This window comes from Rutidosis leptorrhynchoides, chromosome 10 (assembly GCF_046630445.1).
Source record: "Rutidosis leptorrhynchoides isolate AG116_Rl617_1_P2 chromosome 10, CSIRO_AGI_Rlap_v1, whole genome shotgun sequence".
In the NCBI taxonomy this organism is placed as follows: domain Eukaryota; kingdom Viridiplantae; phylum Streptophyta; class Magnoliopsida; order Asterales; family Asteraceae; genus Rutidosis; species Rutidosis leptorrhynchoides.
This window is the reverse complement of record NC_092342.1, coordinates 334721841-334741893: the sequence shown is the minus strand read 5'-3', so window position 1 is coordinate 334741893 and position 20053 is coordinate 334721841. Positions and strand designations below refer to the sequence as shown.

Below are 20053 nucleotides of genomic sequence, written 5' to 3'. Positions count from 1 at the left end.
TCGAATTTATTGATATCGCCGATTAGTTGCGTTGCTTGACTGCGTTTCCATTTTCGTAACTTTTTTTTTACGTCGTGGCTTGCTTGCCTAAGTATTGAGCAGAACTTGGGCTTTGAACTTTTATCGCCGATACAATCTTCTTCAACGCTGCAAAACAAGAGAATTTTTTTTTCTTTTTTTTATATTCCTCTTTTTCGAGGTTTGGAACCTAGTCAAGCTAGGCGGCTCAGCCCCACGCCGATTATGATTGTTTAGGTAACTTAATAAAAAAGAAAATAAATTGTGGCTGAATCAAAGATATAATAATACGATGATAAATGAATGACGACTGTAGCATCCATGTGTTCGTGCGATTTAGTTGGCAAAACGGAATTTGTGGCACGCTGAATGATTTATTGATTGTGGGAATTATTTAATTAGTTGATGAAGGTAGTAATGGGATAAATACTACTAATGCTATCGGCTTTGGAAAAAAAAAAGGAAAAAAAAAAAGAATACAAGATTTTACGACATGATAAAGGAAGGATTTATGTTTATTTGGCTAAACAATTGATAGATGATGGGGTTGGACAAAAGAACAAAAAAAGAAGGTAACGGTTGGCAGAAGAAAAAAGTAACGATGTTTTTGACGAGACGCCACGAAGCGGCCGACTAGGTCTCGGGATCAACCCGCTTTTGATACCATGTTACATAATGAAACCCTCATCAGGTTATTGTGTTTATTAATTGACTATTTATAAGCATTACATAAACCTAGCAACTATTAAAACCTAATGGACCTAGCCCACAAGTCCAATGTATTATGGGCTTAGAGTTCATTAGGGTTTGATTAGATTTATGGTCTTGTACTCTATATATAAAGTTATCATTATCAATAATATTTACGGGGAATTCTATTGTTCAACATGGTATCAGAAAGGTATAATACTGGATTAACTGCGTTAAACCGCCTCCCTCTATGGTGGTTACCACCCACCTCTATGATGGCCAACCTATCACTAGCTTAACACAAAGAATGTATGTGTCAAGTACATTATGAAGTTGTATAAAAAAAATACAAAAGAAAATTAATTACATGTGATTAATGAATTTTTTTTAACAAACAAAATGTCATATTACTTTAGGGTTTGGTTTTCAGATTTTAAGGTTCTGTTTATTTAGCTTTAAAAATTTTGGAGGCAAAAAATGAAAACTAATATAATTCAAAAATCAAAATCGAAATCAAAACGAAAATAAAGTTTGAATACGGTTTTGTTTAAGTTAAATCGAAAAACGAAAAAATCATAATCTAACCATATAATCATAACAATTCATCTTATCAAATTTGGCTTTTTTTTATTTTAAAATCGGACAAGGATCCTCTCCAATATATTTTTACATGAATGGTCATGTTATTAGTTATGTGAGAAGAAAAAATAGGAGGCGGATATTTATTATATTAATTTATTTTATTATTATATTTTATCTATACATAAGAAGTAACTTTATCTAAAAAGTTAAATGAGAGAATTCTATATTTTTCATCTTCATATTAGTAATTAAATATTAATTACATTATTACTTGAAATCGTTTTTCGGTTAAACTCTATTAAAAAACCAAAATCAAAACTAAATCGAATACTTAATTCTAATTTGATTTAATTTTATTCAATTTTTGAGTTAATTGATTTCAAACTAAATCTTAAACAATTTTAATCACATTTACTTTTCATTTAGGTAAGCTTTAAATAACTGAAATGCAAAACACCTCTTCCCAATTTAAATGCAGAAGTACAAAAATTAAACTTATGAAGTTTTTTTTTTTTTTTTTTTTTTTTTTTTGAAAAGCAAAAAAATTTGTATTATAAGAGATACAAAGCGAGATGACCAATTAGGCCACCCAACACGAGAATACAACGAGTATGAGCTAAAACACGGAACAAAATACACATATATGATGCCGAGATCGCATCAAAAAAGACTACTAAACTAGATACACTTCCGGATTAGACAACCAAGTATTCCAATCGATAGGGAAACTTTGAACCTACGAGAAATCCAATCGAATGAAAGAACTTGAATCTCGTTAAGTGAACCGGCCCGTTCCAACTTTTAGCACGAAGAACCATACTGTTCCGGTTCTTCCATATCAAATAACCACACACCCAAACAACCGCTTGAAGTATTTTCGAACCTATAAGAGACCCGTTAATCAAAGAATTATCACGAAAAACCTCATTTATGCTAAGATCCGAAAAATTCCCTAATTTCCAGCAACTATAAACCCGCGACCAAACCTCTTGAGCATGACTACAAAAGATGAAGGTATGATCCATAGATTCAATATCGTTATCGCAAAGTGGACAACGAACGCTATGAAGATCAATACCCATCTTATCCAATTCGACTCTAACCAGGAGGCGTTTTTTAAGAGCACGCCACACGAAAATTTCAATCTTCTTAGGAATTAAATTATTGCGACAAGTTTCAATATTATGTGAGAAAACATTAGCGTAGACTTGATTCGCAATACACGAAGACAATATTTTAACTGAGAATGTACCGTTTGAAGATAAAGTCCAACTCCACGAATCTTTTTCATCCGAAATTAAAGATGTGCCTTTGATCAACTCTGATAGCCTTTCCAACTCATCTAAGGATCGACCAGTAGGATGTTTGGTCCACCCCCAACGAGCAGAAACAATATCTCTAGCAGAAACTGAGACCTGGATAGGAAGTATAACCGCTTCTGAATCTTGAGCAGCAATTCTGGCAGCAGCAACATCTTGAACAGAAAGGTCAGCAACAACAACGTCACGAATATTTGGAGCAGCAACTTCTGGAGCAGCAGCATCTTCACGAACAGAATTTTTAGCATCAGCAATATCACGAACACTTAGAACAGCAGCTTCTGGAACGACATGAACAACAACATCTTCACGAACAGAGATACGGTCTTTGACTATAGCAATTTTCGTTTGACTCCAATTTGAATAACCTTTGAAAAAGAACACGAAAACAATTGTTCCCAATCCAACGATCATTCTAAAAGGAGGTATTACCACCATCACCGACAACATTTTTGAAGGAACTTGTGAAGGGCACTTGAAAATCGTCAATGGCTTTTCCTGCACGAACAATATTATTCCAAACCCCAATAGTCGAAGTATGGGCGAACCCACATTCCGACCTAAAATATTACTGATTAATTTGACCCATAAAGAATCGGTTTCGATTTTACACATCCACCTCCGTTTACCCAGTAATACAAGATTTTGTTTGCTTTTAAACACCCAATATCAAACTCACCCGCCCCATAAGGTGCAATGACACTTTTCCACTTAATCTATGACATTTTTGGGCCCAAACTATCCCCGCCCCAAAAGAAAAAACGTCTCACACTCTCAAGTATTTTGATTTCCAATCCGAGAGCCTTTTTTTGAACTTTTTAATAACCGGGTTCATACATTTACATTATTCATCTTAGTTTCAATAGAAAGCCCGAGGTAAATGAAGGAAAACTTATGAAGTATTTATTACAGTATAAAATAAATGTAATTAATTACTTAATGAAAATAATAATAATATATTAATATACTATAATATAATACATTTTGCATTTATGCCACTAAAAATAAATGTAAGCAAATGGGTGAAATAATTTTTTTATAAATAAAGTTAAAAAAATGTATTTAAAAATTAAAACACATAAAAAATTACTATAAGAGACATATGAGCGTTTATTAAAATTATATAATTAAGTGGTGAGTAGTTCATAATCTGAATTATTAAAAAAATAAAATCTTATTCTAAATGATAGTAACATGTTTGATTATCATTCTTGTTGTTCCAAAGATAAATGTTTGATAATCGTTCTGAATAAACACACTAAATAATGTATAATCACTAATCACCCTTTTTTAGGTGAATAAATAAAGAATATAATTATTTTGTATATAATTTAATATACATTTCAAGGTTTTAAGAAAAAGAAGGACTTTAAGTATTTAACTACTGAGATAACTTCAATTATGAATGATTCACCACATATATTTGTTTCATTCAGCACTATTTATCATGCAGATGTTACAAATAAATATGCTGAATGTTAAACGATTCAACTTTCAACAAATCATTCTATTAATAAGCAATCAAATGTATACCTAAAAAGCGTATAAAGTATAATACCCTAACATCAAACAAATATCTTATAAAGTAATAATGATATATCATTACAATTTACAATCAAATATTATTGAAGTAAAATAACTTTTATTAAATTGTGATAAAATCGCAACAAAAATGTGATACAGGAATATTGTCTTTGAACTTAGAAACTTGCCCTTTTACTTTCCCTTAATGAAGCGAATAAAAAACCTTTGTAGTGGGGAAATAATATTTCCATCATCCAAATTACTTCTTCCACCAAATATATGTATTATTTTGTTGTACAGTACAATCAATTAATTCACCATTTATGGTGAAAAGAGAATTTTGATGGTGGATATACCAATTCTCTTTGTAGTGCTGCCATTTCATAAAACTAGCAGGGCATTTCGGTAATTAAAGCTTCATTCGTCATAATGATAAACTTTCAAAATATCCCGCCATACTAAATCAGTGTTTTCACACAGAAACTCAAACACACACGTAGCTTTGCTGTTCTTTAATGAGAAATAAATAAATTCTCCAGAAAAGGACGAAAATTAATCACAAAGCAACGAATTTACAACAAAACACTCGACAATTTCTTTATTTTAAGGCTTTATAAGAAGTGTACACCATGCCGCACTCGTGCAAACTCATTGACCTAATCACCATAAATCAGCAGCTGTTTGAGATTGCGATTTCGAGAACTTAGATCGAGCTAAAATGGCATCCGATTCGTCAAATCATCACAAAAATAATAGTAATGGTGGAAATAAGCGTAGCGCTTTACGGCAGTCAATCAAACAAAAAAATCCTGAAGAATCCAAAAGTTCTGGTGATCATTTATGTGATCAAGTTTCTGGGAACATCGATCTGGTTGTTCTAGAATTGGTAGAATTTTGATTTGATTTATTCATATATTTTTTTAATGTTAGTCTAGTATTTATTTTAGGAGCATATGCATGGTAAAATATGGTAGATAGATAGATAGATAGATAGATATATAGATAGATAGATAGATAGATAGATAGATAGATAGATAGATAGATAGATAGATAGATAGATAGATAGATAGATAGATAGATAGATATAATATTTAGTGTTACAAGAATCAATTCTGAGTCTAATCAACCATAAATCTTTGGCGTTTTGAATTGATTTAAAGAGTATCTGAAAACCTTGTTACTTTCTCTTATTATTAAAAAATAAAAAATATTGTTAATTACTTTTAGTGTAGGATTTAGGGGTTTATAGAAACGGTTACAGAAGTCAGTTAATGGATTGTTTTTAATGAAATTGGAGGGATCAAGATCTTTTATATGGATAGATTATTATTGTGAATAAATATACCAAACATATAATTGAACTGCACAAAGTGTATCTCTATAGTGTGATTCAGTAATCATGCAATTAACTGTCATATCAGCAAGTTGACATTGTAATTAACTTTTTAATGCATTTTTTTTTCTCTGTGATGTCAAGGAGACTGCAACCTTCTTGAATTCTTGATAGTTTGGATCATATCTTATTAGGAGAAATGAAAAATAATAAATATATTTTGCTTTTATGATCTTAATGAATATTTGTGCTAAATGTAATTCGTCATCAAGCTTTCTTAGTTAACTTTCGCATTCATTGTTTATCAAGCTGAGGACGGGATTGATTTATCTTATTATGTTTGCAGGATTCGACTCCTACGGATAGCATAGAGGTGAGGCTTATATATTAGTGTTTAAACCATGTTTACAAATTACTATCACCTGAAGTTATTTCTAATTTTAATGCTCTTTATGATTGCTTTATATACTAATCAATTTCTTACCATTTAAATTATTAGGAAGTCTTTCGTCGTCTCCCTCTACCTTATTCGCCACACGAATTTAAAATCCATGATTCGTGGTTTTACACATTGTCGGATAACTTGGAGCCACCTCCGTATGAGCATATTAAGCGCAGTATCCTTTACGCTACATATTCACAATTTCATCTCACACCGTACCTATATAAAATGAATAGTTTCAAATAAAATCATCTACTTGTTCTCACCTTGTTATGTTTAGTTTTTCGCTATGTTATTATTTGTCGTGTCATTTCCTTAATCTCATAATATAAGATATATACCTTGTGAAGAAGAAGAAGGTTGACAACGTGGATTACAGTATAGGATGCAGATGTTGTGGCTCTAAATCTTGTAATAACTGTATTTGCAGGTACGTTTACTGTTTATTGCTATTGTATACTTAAAATGATTGACGCCACATTGTATAACTTTTTTTTTTTTTTTACTCCACAGTGTTCAACATATCAGTTGCTCGAACGCTTGTATCTGTACAGGAATGTGTGCAAATAGCCCATTCCCAATTGAGAAGAAAGTTAAAGTTGTTATGGTAAGTTTCAAGTTGATAATATTTGTGTTAGAGTATCATTACTTTAATCATCTACGATATGTCTTAATTACTTATGCTTATGTATATGTAGACAAATCAATGTGGTTGGGGTTTAGAAGCTCTCGAATTCATCCCTAAGGGGGATTACATCATTGAATATGTTGGAGAAGGTAACTAATATTAAAAGTCTCATTCTTCAAATTTTAAGTTTTATTTTTCAAATTTGTAACCAATCTTATATTGTCAGTAATTAGTGACATTTTACGTGAGGAGCGGCTCTTCGAAATGGAAAAAAGTGGTGTTACAAACACTTACATGTGTGCGGTTAAAAAGGATTTCACTATTGACGCAACGCTAAAGGGGAATGCAGCGCGTTTTATTAATCACAGCTGCGACCCTAATTGTATCTTAAAGAAATGGTTAGTTTTATTAAATTATTAAAATTAATTCTTTGATGAAATTATTAGAGCTAAATAAAGATAGCTTATATATATATATATATATATATATATATATATATATATATATATATATATATATATATATATATATATATACTCCGTATTTAAAATGATAATCTTGTAGGGATGTCAAGGGGGAATTGTGTCTACGTATCTATGCTGCTAAATCTATCAAACCTGGAGAGCAATTGACATATGATTACCGGTAAGTATTCATTAATAAACACCCGGTCAACTTTCATATAGGGTAACACATAAACCCTTTTTAATAAGGGTTTTAGAGCGTAAAAACACTGTATTAGTTGGGCAACCCTCAAAATATGGGATGTAGTCTTCTCCCGTATGTCCGTAACTTCGGATTCTTATCCCTCAAATATATCTACTTAATATTATACGTAGTAATGTTTTGAATCTTGGGTGTTGGAATCGTAGATTAGAGCACTATGGGCCTGAAATAGAGTGCCATTGTGGTGCTGCAACTTGCAAAGGCTATCTTGGTACCAATACGCGGACACTCAGTTTCGAATTGGTTGATTGGGTCGCAAAGCGTAGAAGAACAGCTTCCTAGCTTCCTAAAAAATTGTGTATGGTACTATGGATATGTTGGAGTATGATACCAAAATCATATTGAGCGGAAGCATTTTAAATTTTACAAAATCATACTCCTCCAAGGACCCATGTACAAAACTTTTAGCAAACGAAATTAGAACTAACAAAAGGATAAGATTAGATTACAACCTTTGTAGCCTTTGTTGAAAATCCTAGCTTGGAGAGAACCCAAATGAGAGCTCCTCTAAACGATTGACACCCAAAGTTCCAACCTTGTTTTGATATGCACCTTCTAATTCACCAAAACCCTTTCTCTCCTTTTGTTTTTCCAAACCCTTTTTACTCGTAATAGTTGTCTGTTATTTTAGTTTTAGTCTAGATGAAAAAAAAGGAAAAACTATCCTTTCCCTTTGTTAACCACTGAACAAAGCTTGCAAGTGAGACCTCTATTTTGTTGGTCAAAATCCTTAATTAAAAGGAATGGAATGGAGAGTTGGACTTTTGAGATTGCATGTATCGGGTTTAATAAAAAATACAAGCATGCTAATTTATTTTTTTCGTTGTCTTTCCAAGAAGCATGCTTATGCTTATTAATTAATTATAAATTAATTAATCTCAAAATTGTATTTAATTTATTAAACCATTAAAATTGATTAATAAATTAATTCCCGATTAGAAGGTGTATCAAACAATTTACGATTGGCCTTTGTGTGTGACCGAATAGGATAAATGGACTTTATATTATTTAATGTCATGGGCATACCTTCGGAATATATGTACCACGATCAAACCACGGTTGAACCGTAACCAACCCGAGAACATATTTCCAACAGACTCCCACTTGCACTGACATTAATAATATTGGTTAGTCTTAAAAGACACACCATGTGTAACAACTAGTCAATTAAATTACACTCCTATATTTTGATTTATATCAATCATCCTTTTGTTCTAAATATCTTTATGAACGTGTGACATGGTTAAGTGTCAATCATCATCGTTCAAGATTATGTTTCCCGATTGAGATTTGTGGTGATCAAATAGACTGCAATTGCATTAATTCAGTCGTAGCATGGCCATGCATTTAATTCAGCACAAATAAACGAGGGGCCCAGAGATATCGCTTCAACTTGCTTAGAGAAGAAGGAACAAATTGCTTCAACTGTATAGACATCCACCACATCCCATATTATACCTGATCTGCACCCTTATGACTGGCATTTACGCACAGCGTTAAATACAGGTCAAAGTAGAATATAGTTTGTGTCAGGATTCCTCATACATATCCACTCTAGGATAAATGATGTTGCCATCTTAGAGCTTACTTGTGACTTAAAAACCATGAAGTAGCGTCTAAGTGTGGTCATTCCAGAACCTTGAATCAACTATCAAGTTCCTCATGAATGTAGTTTCATATAAGCCTATATTACTACACTTCATAGCAGCCTTAATTCAATTCTCTCTTCCTTAGAGAATGACCGACTGTGGAAGTTTATGAAATAATATTCATTGGAAGTTAAAACATGCAAAACGAAACATGACAATATTCAATGAAATGATCGCATCGTGCGTATAATATAATCTCAATATATTAATCATCAGATCAATTGCATTATATATTATTGCCGAATGTTTAAAGTTTCAAACTTAACATTATAAATACAATCAAACTTTATCATCAATGACACTAATGCCAATAGACATGCTATGAGCATCATGCTTAGTCTGTGGCAAAGGCTTGGTGAAAGGATCAGCCAAGTTCTTAGTCGTGTCTACTCTACTTAACAATATATCATTATCTGCTACAAGTTGACGGATGTAATGGTACTTTCTGAGTATGTGCCGTGTTCGCTTTTGTGACCTCGGTTCTTGAGCCAAGACAACCGCACTCACATTGTCGCAGAAAATCTCAACAGGATCATGGATTGTAGGAACCACACCTAGATCCCCGATGAATTTCTTTATCCACATGGCCTCTTTAGCAGCTTCATTTACCGCTATATACTCGGCTTCTGTCGTAGAATCAGCAATAGTACTTTGCTTGGAGCTTCTCCAAGTGACGGCTCCACCGTTCAACATAAATACAAATCCTGATTGTGAAGAGCAATCATCTCTATCTGATTGGAAACTAGCATCAGAGTATCCTTTGACGCTCAGCTCGTCATTTCCACCATAGACCAAGAACATCTCTTTAGTTCTCCTAAGATACTTTAGAATGTTCTTGACTGCTATCCAATGAGCTTCACCAGGGTTGGCCTGATAACGACTAGTCATGCTTAGTGCATACGATACGTCAGGCCTAGTGCATATCATGGCATACATGATCGACCCTATAGCTGAAGCATATGGAGTCCGACTCATCGTAGCTGACTCCAAGTCAGAATTAGGACATTGAGACTTGCTCAATATCATTCCAGGGTTCATAGGAACACACCCTTTCTTGGAGTTGTGCATACCGAATTTCTTCAGTATCTTATCTACATATGCACTTTGGCTTAGCCCAATCAATCTCCTCGATCTATCTCGATAGATTTTAATTCCCAAAATATATGATGCATCTTCCAAATCTTTCATGGAGAAACATTTCCCTAGCCAAGCTTTGACATCTTTCAATGTCGGGATATCGTTTCCCATGAGTAATATGTCATCGACATATAGTACAAGGAAGACTACAACACTCTCACTAGACCTAACATAGACACATGGCTCATCTTCGCTTCTGATAAAACCAAATTCTTTGATTTTCTCATTAAAGCAAAGATTCCAGCTACGAGAAGCTTGTTTAAGTCCATAAATGGACTTTTGAAGCTTGCACACACTTTTAGGATACTTAGGATGTACAAAACCCTCAGGCTGTGTCATAAACACATCCTCTGTTAGCTTACCATGAAGGAAAGCTGTTTTTACATCCATTTGCCATATTTCGTAGTCATAAAATGCAGCTATGGCAAGAAGTATTCTAATGGATTTCAGCATAGCCACTGGTGAAAAGGTTTCATCGTAGTCTACACCATGTTGTTGCGTGTAACCCTTAGCCACCAGTCTGGCTTTGAATGTGTGTACATTTCCATCCATGTCGGTCTTCTTCTTGAAGACCCATTTACACCCAATGGTTTTAATTCCTGGTGTATGATCAATCAAGGTCCAGACTTGATTATCATGCATGGATTGAATCTCATTGTCCATAGCCTCCTTCCATTTAGCAGACTCGGGGCCTGTCATTGCTTCCTGATAGGTAATAGGTTCATCAGAATCTATATTTTCGTCATCACCCTCAGATATTTGTAAACTATATTTCTTTGGTGTTTGACGCACTCTATCAGATCTACGTATGGGCGGTGGCTGTAGGTCAGTTTCTTTCTCAACTGCAGGCTCGTCGACCTCTTGTAGAGAATCAGTCCCAATATCGGTTTCCATGTCGGTTGATTCTTGAATTTCTTCAAGGTCAATTTTGCTCCCACTGGTTCCTTTTGATATGAGATCCTTTTCAAGGAAGACTCCCCTTCGAGACACAAAGACTTTGTTCTCGGTAGGGTTGTAAAACAAATATCCAAAAGAATCAGTTGGGTATCCAACAAATAAACACTTTTCAGATCTGGGTTCAAGTTTATCTTGAGCTTCACGACGAACGTAAGCCTCACATCCCCAGATTCTAAGATACGAGAGAGACACGGTTTTGCCATGCCATATCTCATAAGGTGTTTTGGAAACTTTCTTGGTTGGGATGAGGTTAAGGATCCTTGCGGCAGTTTGTAGGGCGTAACCCCAAAAACTGATTGGAAGCATTGTGCGACTCATCATGGATCGAACCATATCAAGTAATGTTCGATTCCTCCTTTCAGCCACACCATTATGCTGTGGTGTTCTAGGAGGAGCTAATTGTGAGATTATCCCACAACCCCGTAGATGATCACGAAATTCATCATTAAGATATTCACCACCTCTATCAGATCGGAGAATCTTAATTCTTTTGTTCAGTTGATTTTCTACTTCGTTTTGGTATGCCTTGAACACTCCCAAAGTTTCAGACTTTTGTTTAATTAAATAAACATAACCATATCTACTGAAGTCATCAGTAAATGTAACGAAGTATCGTTCCTGGTGTCTAGTAGGTGATCTGAACGGACCGCACACATCAGTGTGTACCAACTCCAACAGATCCTTACCCCGTTCACAGTTTCCTGTGAAAGGTGCCTTTGTCATTTTTCCTAACAAGCAAGATTCACATTCGTCATATGATGTAACATCAAATGATTCTAAAATTCCATCTGACTGGAGTTTTGCTATGCGTTTCTTGTTTATATGGCCTAAACGACAATGCCATAGATACGTTTTATCCAAAACATCTTTGGATGAATCAACATTGTAGATTGAACTATCATTTAGCTTTGCTGTGGTTTCCAAGATGCCTTTACAAGGACTAGCCTTGAAATAAAACATCCCATTTTTGTGAACAAGTATTGATCCATTATCAAAACTAAAATTAAAACCATCATTAAATAAAGCATCAAAAGATATAATGTTTCTTGCCATTTCGGCACAGTAGCAAACATTAGATAAAACAATACATAAACCAGAATCAAAAGAAAGCTTGTATTCTCCAATCATGTCAACAGAGGCAACATTCTTATTCCCCATGATTAGATTAAGCTCTCCGGTCTTCAGCTTCCTACTTCTTGTGAGTCCCTGCACATTAGTACAAATGTGAGTACCACATCCTGTGTCCAATACCCAGGAATTAGAAATAGAAGTATTGTTTAGTTCAATCATGAACAAACCTGAAGGTAGGGCAACTCCCTTAGCCCGTAGTTCATTAAGTTCCTTCAAGTACTTGGTACAATTGCGCCTCCAATGTCCTTTATCCCCACAATGGAAGCATATTGCTTCTTCAGGAGACTTGGTTTGCGGGATCTTTGAAGTAGAAGAGTTAGCAATGCCCTTAGGTTTAGGTTTGAAGTTGGATGTGCCAACCTTACCCTTGCCCTTGTTCTTGCCCTTTGTTTTGTTTTTCTTCTTCTTGATCCCACCTTCACGAATGGCTAGGACGGTAGTTGCGGGTTTAGCTTTGGCCATGTTAGCCTCAGCGGTTTTCAACATGCCATGGAGCTCCATGATTGTTTTCTCCATATTGTTCATATTATAGTTCATAATGAATCCTTCATATGCACTAGTCAGCGAGTTCAGGATAAAATCCGTTGCAAGCTCCTGACTTATGGAAAAACCAAGGCGCTCCAGCCGGTCTATGTACCCTTTCATTTGTAGTACATGGACACTAACGCTACTTCCCGTTGCCATTTTGCAAGATACGAGAGCTTTCACGGTGTCAAACCTTTCTTGCTTTGCTTGTTGTTGGAACATGTCCTTGAGTTGGTTAAGCATGTCATATGACCCTAAGCTCTCCATGCCCTTTTGGAGCTCTGGAGACATGGTCGCCAACATCAAGCATGCTACTTCATTAGACTCAGAACGACGTTTTTCAAACTCGTCCCTAGCCGCTTGAGTAGCTCTCGATCCGGGTTCTGCCGGTAAGGGTTCCTCAATCGCCCTGATCTTTCCTTCCATCCTAAGAGCAATTCTTAGGTTGCGAAGCCAGTCCATGTAGTTCAAGCCCGTAAGCTTGTCCTTTTCGAGGAGCCCTTTAAGGCAGAAATTAGTGATTGATGACGGAGTAGGATTTGTGTTTGTTGCAGACATCTGTCATATTTTTAAAGTAAGTTGTATTAGTTAGTTTGATATGTTTAATCCTTGTTAAAATAATTACCCAAGTGTGTTCAAAATTTTAACAATTATAATTAACAAGGCTAAGATCCATATTTCACTTATGGTAACGACGGGTTTGCCGCGGATCGCCAATCATAAGCTATTTAGGTAGGTAACTATATTACCAATTTCATCCATTATGAAATTCTTAGGTTCTGCGGGATTTAGTGATAATCAATTATTTCACTTGGCATGTTTAATCCCTTCTACGCAAATCCTTCCTCGTGGCGGGTTTGCCGCGAACCACGATTTCAGATTGTAAACCGTCCGTGATAGATACACGTGAAATCCGGCCCAAGACTCTCGGGTATCGCGAAATTCACCTCACCCTTCCCAACACCCAATTAAAGTCCGGCCCAAGACTCTCGGGTATCGCGAACTCTAACAGGTAGAAGGTTCGGATGTGTGTACTACTCATGGATAGCGTAAAGTTTACATTTAAAACGGGTTTTTGTTTTCTTTTAGCAAAAGTAGTTTATACCATTTTAAATATTTTGCTAATTTAGTATTGCGTGTTTCGTTTGTTAAACCAATTTTAACCAAACCATTTTATATGATTATTGTCCTTTTGTTTTTAAAACATTTTCTAGCTAGCATGGCATAGACAAATAATAAAACAATAATAATCATGACACGCAAATATCGGTAGTATGCCTCGAGTCCTATGCGTTTTTCCGGTGAGCCAACACACGGAAAAACATGGTCAACTAGGGACATAACCTTGTGTGAGAATTGGCTCCCACTAAAACCGCCATTTCCATTATATGCTCGGATGGGCCGCCTTGTGAACATCGTCTTCTTGATTCCATTCTTGGTTGCATTATCTTACAAAATAAAAAAAAACTATTCTATTTCCTATACTATTACAAATACAATATAAATAGAAAGACGACATGCAAGCCGTTTAATAAATTATTACATTCATCCCGAATAAATAATAAACACGACATGCAAGCCGTTTAATAAATTATTACATTCATCCGAATAAATAATAAATTAAATCATACAACCAAACATCCACACAAGGGTCTTATTGAGGCAAATACTACCGATTTCATACAACAATCACATACAAAACAAATGGAGTGCCAAATATCCATTTTCATGAAACATGTTTCGATAAGGATTGATTTAAACAACACTTAATGGCACACAAAATAATCAATCCTTGTTTACATAACTTATGTATGCATGCAAACCCACTTCATATTTTGTAAGTATGGTTTTCATGCCAAAATCATCCAAACAAACATATTAAGTGTATCAAAATATGTTGGAGATTTATTTACTTTAACAAAGCATAAAGTCTAAAACTAATAATTTTAATTTTCTCATTTCATGTAAGACATGAAAAGAATTCATGTACTTTATTTTCCTAAACATTGAATCTTTAATAGTCAACATGCAAGTTACATTTTTAATTTTCGGAATTAATTTTGGCAGATTCATACATCAACTTTAAATGGTCATATCTTACTCATTTCTAATCCGTTTTCGATGAATTTTTTTTTCAAATTTAAGTTCTTTCAGTTAGCTTTCAAATGCAACTGGCCTCATACGAAAATATGGAGTTTAAGGCCTCGAAACAGTCCATGAAAGACAGACTGTTCAAGCTGAAAAAAAACTTAAAAAAAATAACCATTTAACATTTTGCCAAAATCAAAGATTCAAATGCTATTTAGGAAACATAAAAACACAAATCATGATAATAGTTTTGTATGTTCATTATGCATAATCATCTCCAAGTATCATGCATACACATTCATCAAAACGATTATCATAAGAAAAGTTTGCTAAAATTTGTACAAGATGGCTCTGATACCACTTGTTGGAGTATGATACCAAAATCATATTGAGCGGAAGCATTTTAAATTTTACAAAATCATACTCCTCCAAGGACCCATGTACAAAACTTTTAGCAAACGAAATTAGAACTAACAAAAGGATAAGATTAGATTACAACCTTTGTAGCCTTTGTTGAAAATCCTAGCTTGGAGAGAACCCAAATGAGAGCTCCTCTAAACGATTGACACCCAAAGTTCCAACCTTGTTTTGATATGCACCTTCTAATTCACCAAAACCCTTTCTCTCCTTTTGTTTTTCCAAACCCTTTTTACTCGTAATAGTTGTCTGTTATTTTAGTTTTAGTCTAGATGAAAAAAAAGGAAAAACTATCCTTTCCCTTTGTTAACCACTGAACAAAGCTTGCAAGTGAGACCTCTATTTTGTTGGTCAAAATCCTTAATTAAAAGGAATGGAATGGAGAGTTGGACTTTTGAGATTGCATGTATCGGGTTTAATAAAAAATACAAGCATGCTAATTTATTTTTTTCGTTGTCTTTCCAAGAAGCATGCTTATGCTTATTAATTAATTATAAATTAATTAATCTCAAAATTGTATTTAATTTATTAAACCATTAAAATTGATTAATAAATTAATTCCCGATTAGAAGGTGTATCAAACAATTTACGATTGGCCTTTGTGTGTGACCGAATAGGATAAATGGACTTTATATTATTTAATGTCATGGGCATACCTTCGGAATATATGTACCACGATCAAACCACGGTTGAACCGTAACCAACCCGAGAACATATTTCCAACAGGATAGTCATGTTGTATACAGGTTTGTACAACATACACCGACAGTTAAATTAAACTATAAATTGCTACAAGATTTGAGTGTTGATGATATTGTGTCAAAGGTACCTTTTCGTATTACTGTTGTAGCATTTGAAACTTGGTTTTCATGTTTGATATCTCAAAATTTTAATATTTATGTCATTCTGTTATCTGTTATCTGTTATCTGTTATGTTTTATTTAGTTAAGACTAACTGAATGATTTTAACGTGTTTATAAGATTGTTATCTTTATGCCATTGTTTACAAGATACTTGTAACTGTCAAATTACTAAAGGAATGTTTGACATACTTTAGATTAGATCAACTTAAATATAACAAAAGAACCGTTGGGTTTTCGATTTTTAACTATTTATATCTATTGAAATTTTGTATTATTAATCTTTGATATCCTTGATTATCAACTAGTTTACTTATATACTACTCTGTATTAAGACACATTTATAACTTTCTGTATAATTTCATGGTGTGTTGTATAATAAAATGATACCTTGTAACAGTACGTACGTGTATACAACTACTTCAGTTATCGAGATAACCAAGCTATACACTACTCAAGTAGATCAAATGTATCTTGTTTAACGTTATATAAAACTGACTTTTTAAAAAGTCATAAATCATGAAAATACAAACCCATTAAAAAGTATGTGTGAATGGTTATTAATTATAGAATAATCAATCGTAAACATGTAAACGGTGGTGATGATAAAGAAATCATGTTACGTAAGTTCTGGAGTGATTTTGATAGGTATGTTGATGGCCTACATGGTCATAAACCAAAGGAGTCGAATACTATCTATCTTGATCCTTATATGACGCCATTCATAGATTTGGGCAAGTCAGAGTGAAATCAAAGTCAAGTTATTGGCGATCATACCTACTCAATGAGAATGCTCTCAAGTCCAGTCAGTGTCTTTTTGATGATACGATTCTCAGGTGCGAAGGAAAAGCGGGTGGAAGCAGCGTGGTACTACTAGCTATCACGGCCGTTTGAAAAGAGGCATTCTTTGTTGAAAGAGATCCGAAATATTCATAGGTCATATCAAAGATTTTCTTGCTGCGAATTCTTCTCCTAAGAGAAGGAGGACTTGAATGATTTGGATCCGAAACGCTTGAGTACCCTTTTTTATTGAAATTTTTTTGAAAATGGTGCTCAATTTGTTTAGGATGCTTGTTCCTGAAGTATAAAACGCTCCCTCTGTTCCTGAATAGCTTCTTTCAAAATGGCTTCTGCTTCCTCGGTGAATGTTTTGTAGAAGATATTATTTCTTGAAACTGTGGTTTATTGGTTTTTAAATAAGTACTAACTATTTCCTTACTTGTCCAACTTCTAATGAATCTAGATAACCCGTTTGTTCTAGTATAAATAGTAAGTACATGTTCTTCTACCCCGAGAGGGGCGGATTGGGATTGTTTAAGCAATTCACATAATCGTTGACCTCTTGCCAATTGATTCTGAATAGCTTTATTGAGATCAGAACCAAATTGTGCAAAAGTATAATTCTGCAAATTGTGCCAGTTCCAAATTTAATTTACCGGCTACTTGTTTCATAGCTTTAATTTAAGCTGCAGACCCCACTCTGGAAACAGAGATACCCACATTAATTGCGGGTCGGATTCCGGCATTGAATAGATCAGCATATATGAATATTTGTCCATCAGTAATAGAAATTACATTAGTAGGAATATAAGCCGAAACATCTCCCGATTGGGTTTCAACTATTGGTAAAGCGGTCATACTTCCTTCAAGAGAACTTAATTTAGCAGCTCTTTCTAAAAGGCGTGAATGTAAATAAAAAAGGTTAGTCTGCAAAGTTCTTACTTAAATGTATGCATCTTAACTCGTAATAATGTTTTTGAGCTTTAAATACTAAACATGAAATTTCCATAAAGCAACCAGAAATGAGAAAGAAAAAAACATTTTGATGAGCATTTTGCGAATGGAATTCAATATTTTTGGAAATTGTATGTGTTTATGCTTAGATCGCGTGTTATGATGACTCTGACGTGAAGGCATCTTGGGAACTTTTTCGATGAGATGACTGTGACGAGTTAATGAGGATGCCACTGTGACGTGTTTTTGAAGATGTTTTATGGGTAATGTTGTTGGAAGGGTAGGAGTAATGTGGTAAAATATGATTAATAGTTAGTTGAAAATAAAAATAAAATAAAATTAATAATATGAAAGTGATGTTTCAATATCTGGTTGAGTGTTAATTATATGCCAAGTAGGAAATGACGGGTGCCATTATATCATGTAAAAAGCTGGTATTAGGGATTTTAGCATCTAAATATAACAATTAACCTAGTTGGAGTTGCAAATTTGATATGGGCTTAACTTCATATTTACTAAAGCCCAAACCACATGGCCCATAAATTAAAAAAGGAATCCCACCTCTCTCTATCTCTCACAAGCACAAACACACAGTTGACAATAGAAGATAGTTCAGATATGCTGTAACATTAAAGCTCGTGTCCGTTAGATTGAAATCGATTATTTTAAGCATCATTCTATAACGCTTCCTAAGGTATAATACCAATCTTCAATTGCCTACAATTTTAATAATTTGTTATATTTATTTATTTTTATGTTGCTATAATAATAGGTTAATTACTGTTGCATATACTTGATGAATTTATTTTATATTTCAATTAAATAAAAGTAAATAGTAAATTCTTAGCTTTGACAAAGTAATTGATTCTACTCATTTGAAAGCTTTAATATGTCGATAAATCAATAATTATTAGTATTAATTTTATAGATATAGATAGATTAATATCTTTAAGTAATGATTTTGTTAGTTTCTGGGAGAGTCCATGTCAAGAATGAATATACAGTTTGACTCTCAAAAGTCAACTTTTTGTTATCTATTCTTATTGGTTTTGTTGTTTGATCATATGATTAAAGATAGATTGATGTACAATGTATAATACTGAATTACTTTGCAATTAAATATGGTTTTGTACTTTATGCTAAATTCCGTTTACTTGGTTTTTGTTTATTTGTTTCAAGTGTTCCATTGTGACAATTGTTGATGTTTCATATTAGTAATTGTTGATAGTATTATGAAGTACACACATCCTGACCTTTAGCCCTACCCGTCCGCCCTTTTTTGTGTTTTCAGATGAATTTGAAATTTGAATCCTGCATACACCACTGATTATACTGTTTCAGTTTGTTCGATTTTAGTATCTATGTAAATGTAAATGAAACAGATAACTATATTGTTTTCTATTGTATTCGGCTGACTTACTCTGTTTGTTGACCCTAATCTTAGTTTCTCAAATTTTTCCAGACAAAAAGAATTTGTGGAAATAAAAAGGATGGCTAGTGAACATGAAAAGAACTTGGTTGAAATCTTAGAAGAAAATCATCCAATTGATGTCAACAAGTACACAAATTACGTGCACTCGCCACAATGTGGTGCCATTGCCACTTTTTATGGCAATACGCGCGACACATTTGATGGAAAGACTGTAGTAGAATTAAGATACGAAGCTTATGTACCAATGGCCATACGTTGTCTAAACACCATATGTTCAAAAGCCCGTTCCTTGTGGAATCTCAATGCTATTGCTGTGGCTCACAGATTGGGGCCCGTTTCCGTGGGTGAAACAAGTGTATTTGTTGCTGTTTCTTCTGTGCATCGGGTTGATGCATTAGATGCTTGTAAGTTTGTGATTGATGAGATTAAAGCATCGGTTCCCATATGGAAAAAAGAGGTTTATTCAAATGGTGAGGTATGGAAGGAAAACTCTGAGTTTCTTGAGAGAAGGTCGGAGATTGGGAAAGCTACGGGTTGCTGCAAACCGAAAGTGAAAGTAGAAGATGAGGTGGTGGGGCCCGTTAAAAACGGTTGTTGTGGGCCCAAGGTGAAGGTTGCAAATGGTGGATCTGCAGAACCTTAATACATGATGACTAAGAATTAGGGCCTGTGTTACCTATGGTTCGTCGCATATTTTTAAAATGTCATCATCAGTCTTTTATATATTGCTTGGTTTTCTAAACCAAATATTTGGTTTTGGTCTGATGAGGTACTTTGGTTTTATTTGCCTGGACTCATTTTTGCACATCTGTATATAGACAGGTACATCTATCCATACATGCATCTATTGGTTGATGCTTT

General features: G+C 34.1%; 2 protein-coding genes across 2 annotated transcripts; both read left to right on the top strand.

Annotated features, from left to right (window-relative positions):
- The first annotated feature begins 4851 nt into the window (after nucleotides 1-4851).
- LOC139871375 (histone-lysine N-methyltransferase ASHR3-like) lies at nucleotides 4852-7544 on the top strand. The gene is made up of 9 exons (XM_071859091.1): nucleotides 4852-5019; nucleotides 5813-5839; nucleotides 5966-6083; nucleotides 6242-6338; nucleotides 6422-6515; nucleotides 6607-6685; nucleotides 6763-6934; nucleotides 7101-7181; nucleotides 7409-7544. Exons 1-9 carry the CDS (start codon nucleotides 4852-4854, stop codon nucleotides 7542-7544), a joined length of 972 nt encoding a protein of 323 aa, XP_071715192.1.
- Nucleotides 7545-18339: 10795 nt separating this feature from the next.
- LOC139873158 (molybdopterin synthase catalytic subunit-like) lies at nucleotides 18340-20046 on the top strand. Its single transcript, XM_071861087.1, has 2 exons — nucleotides 18340-18454; nucleotides 19223-20046. Exon 2 carries the CDS (start codon nucleotides 19251-19253, stop codon nucleotides 19833-19835), a length of 585 nt encoding a protein of 194 aa, XP_071717188.1. The 5' UTR covers nucleotides 18340-18454; nucleotides 19223-19250; the 3' UTR covers nucleotides 19836-20046.
- The last annotated feature ends 7 nt before the right edge of the window (nucleotides 20047-20053 follow it).

What these genes read in the sequence shown, in the direction of transcription:
- LOC139873158 (XM_071861087.1), top strand. Translation starts at nt 19,251, where the DNA reads ATGGCTAGTGAACATGAAAAGAACTTGGTTGAAATCTTAGAAGAAAAT.
- LOC139871375 (XM_071859091.1), top strand. Translation starts at nt 4,852, where the DNA reads ATGGCATCCGATTCGTCAAATCATCACAAAAATAATAGTAATGGTGGA. An exon ending in AATTGTATCTTAAAGAAATG is followed by an intron (nt 6,935 to 7,100) that starts GTTAGTTTTATT and finishes ATAATCTTGTAG; the next exon opens with GGATGTCAAGGGGGAATTGT. An exon ending in CAATTGACATATGATTACCG is followed by an intron (nt 7,182 to 7,408) that starts GTAAGTATTCAT and finishes TTGGAATCGTAG; the next exon opens with ATTAGAGCACTATGGGCCTG.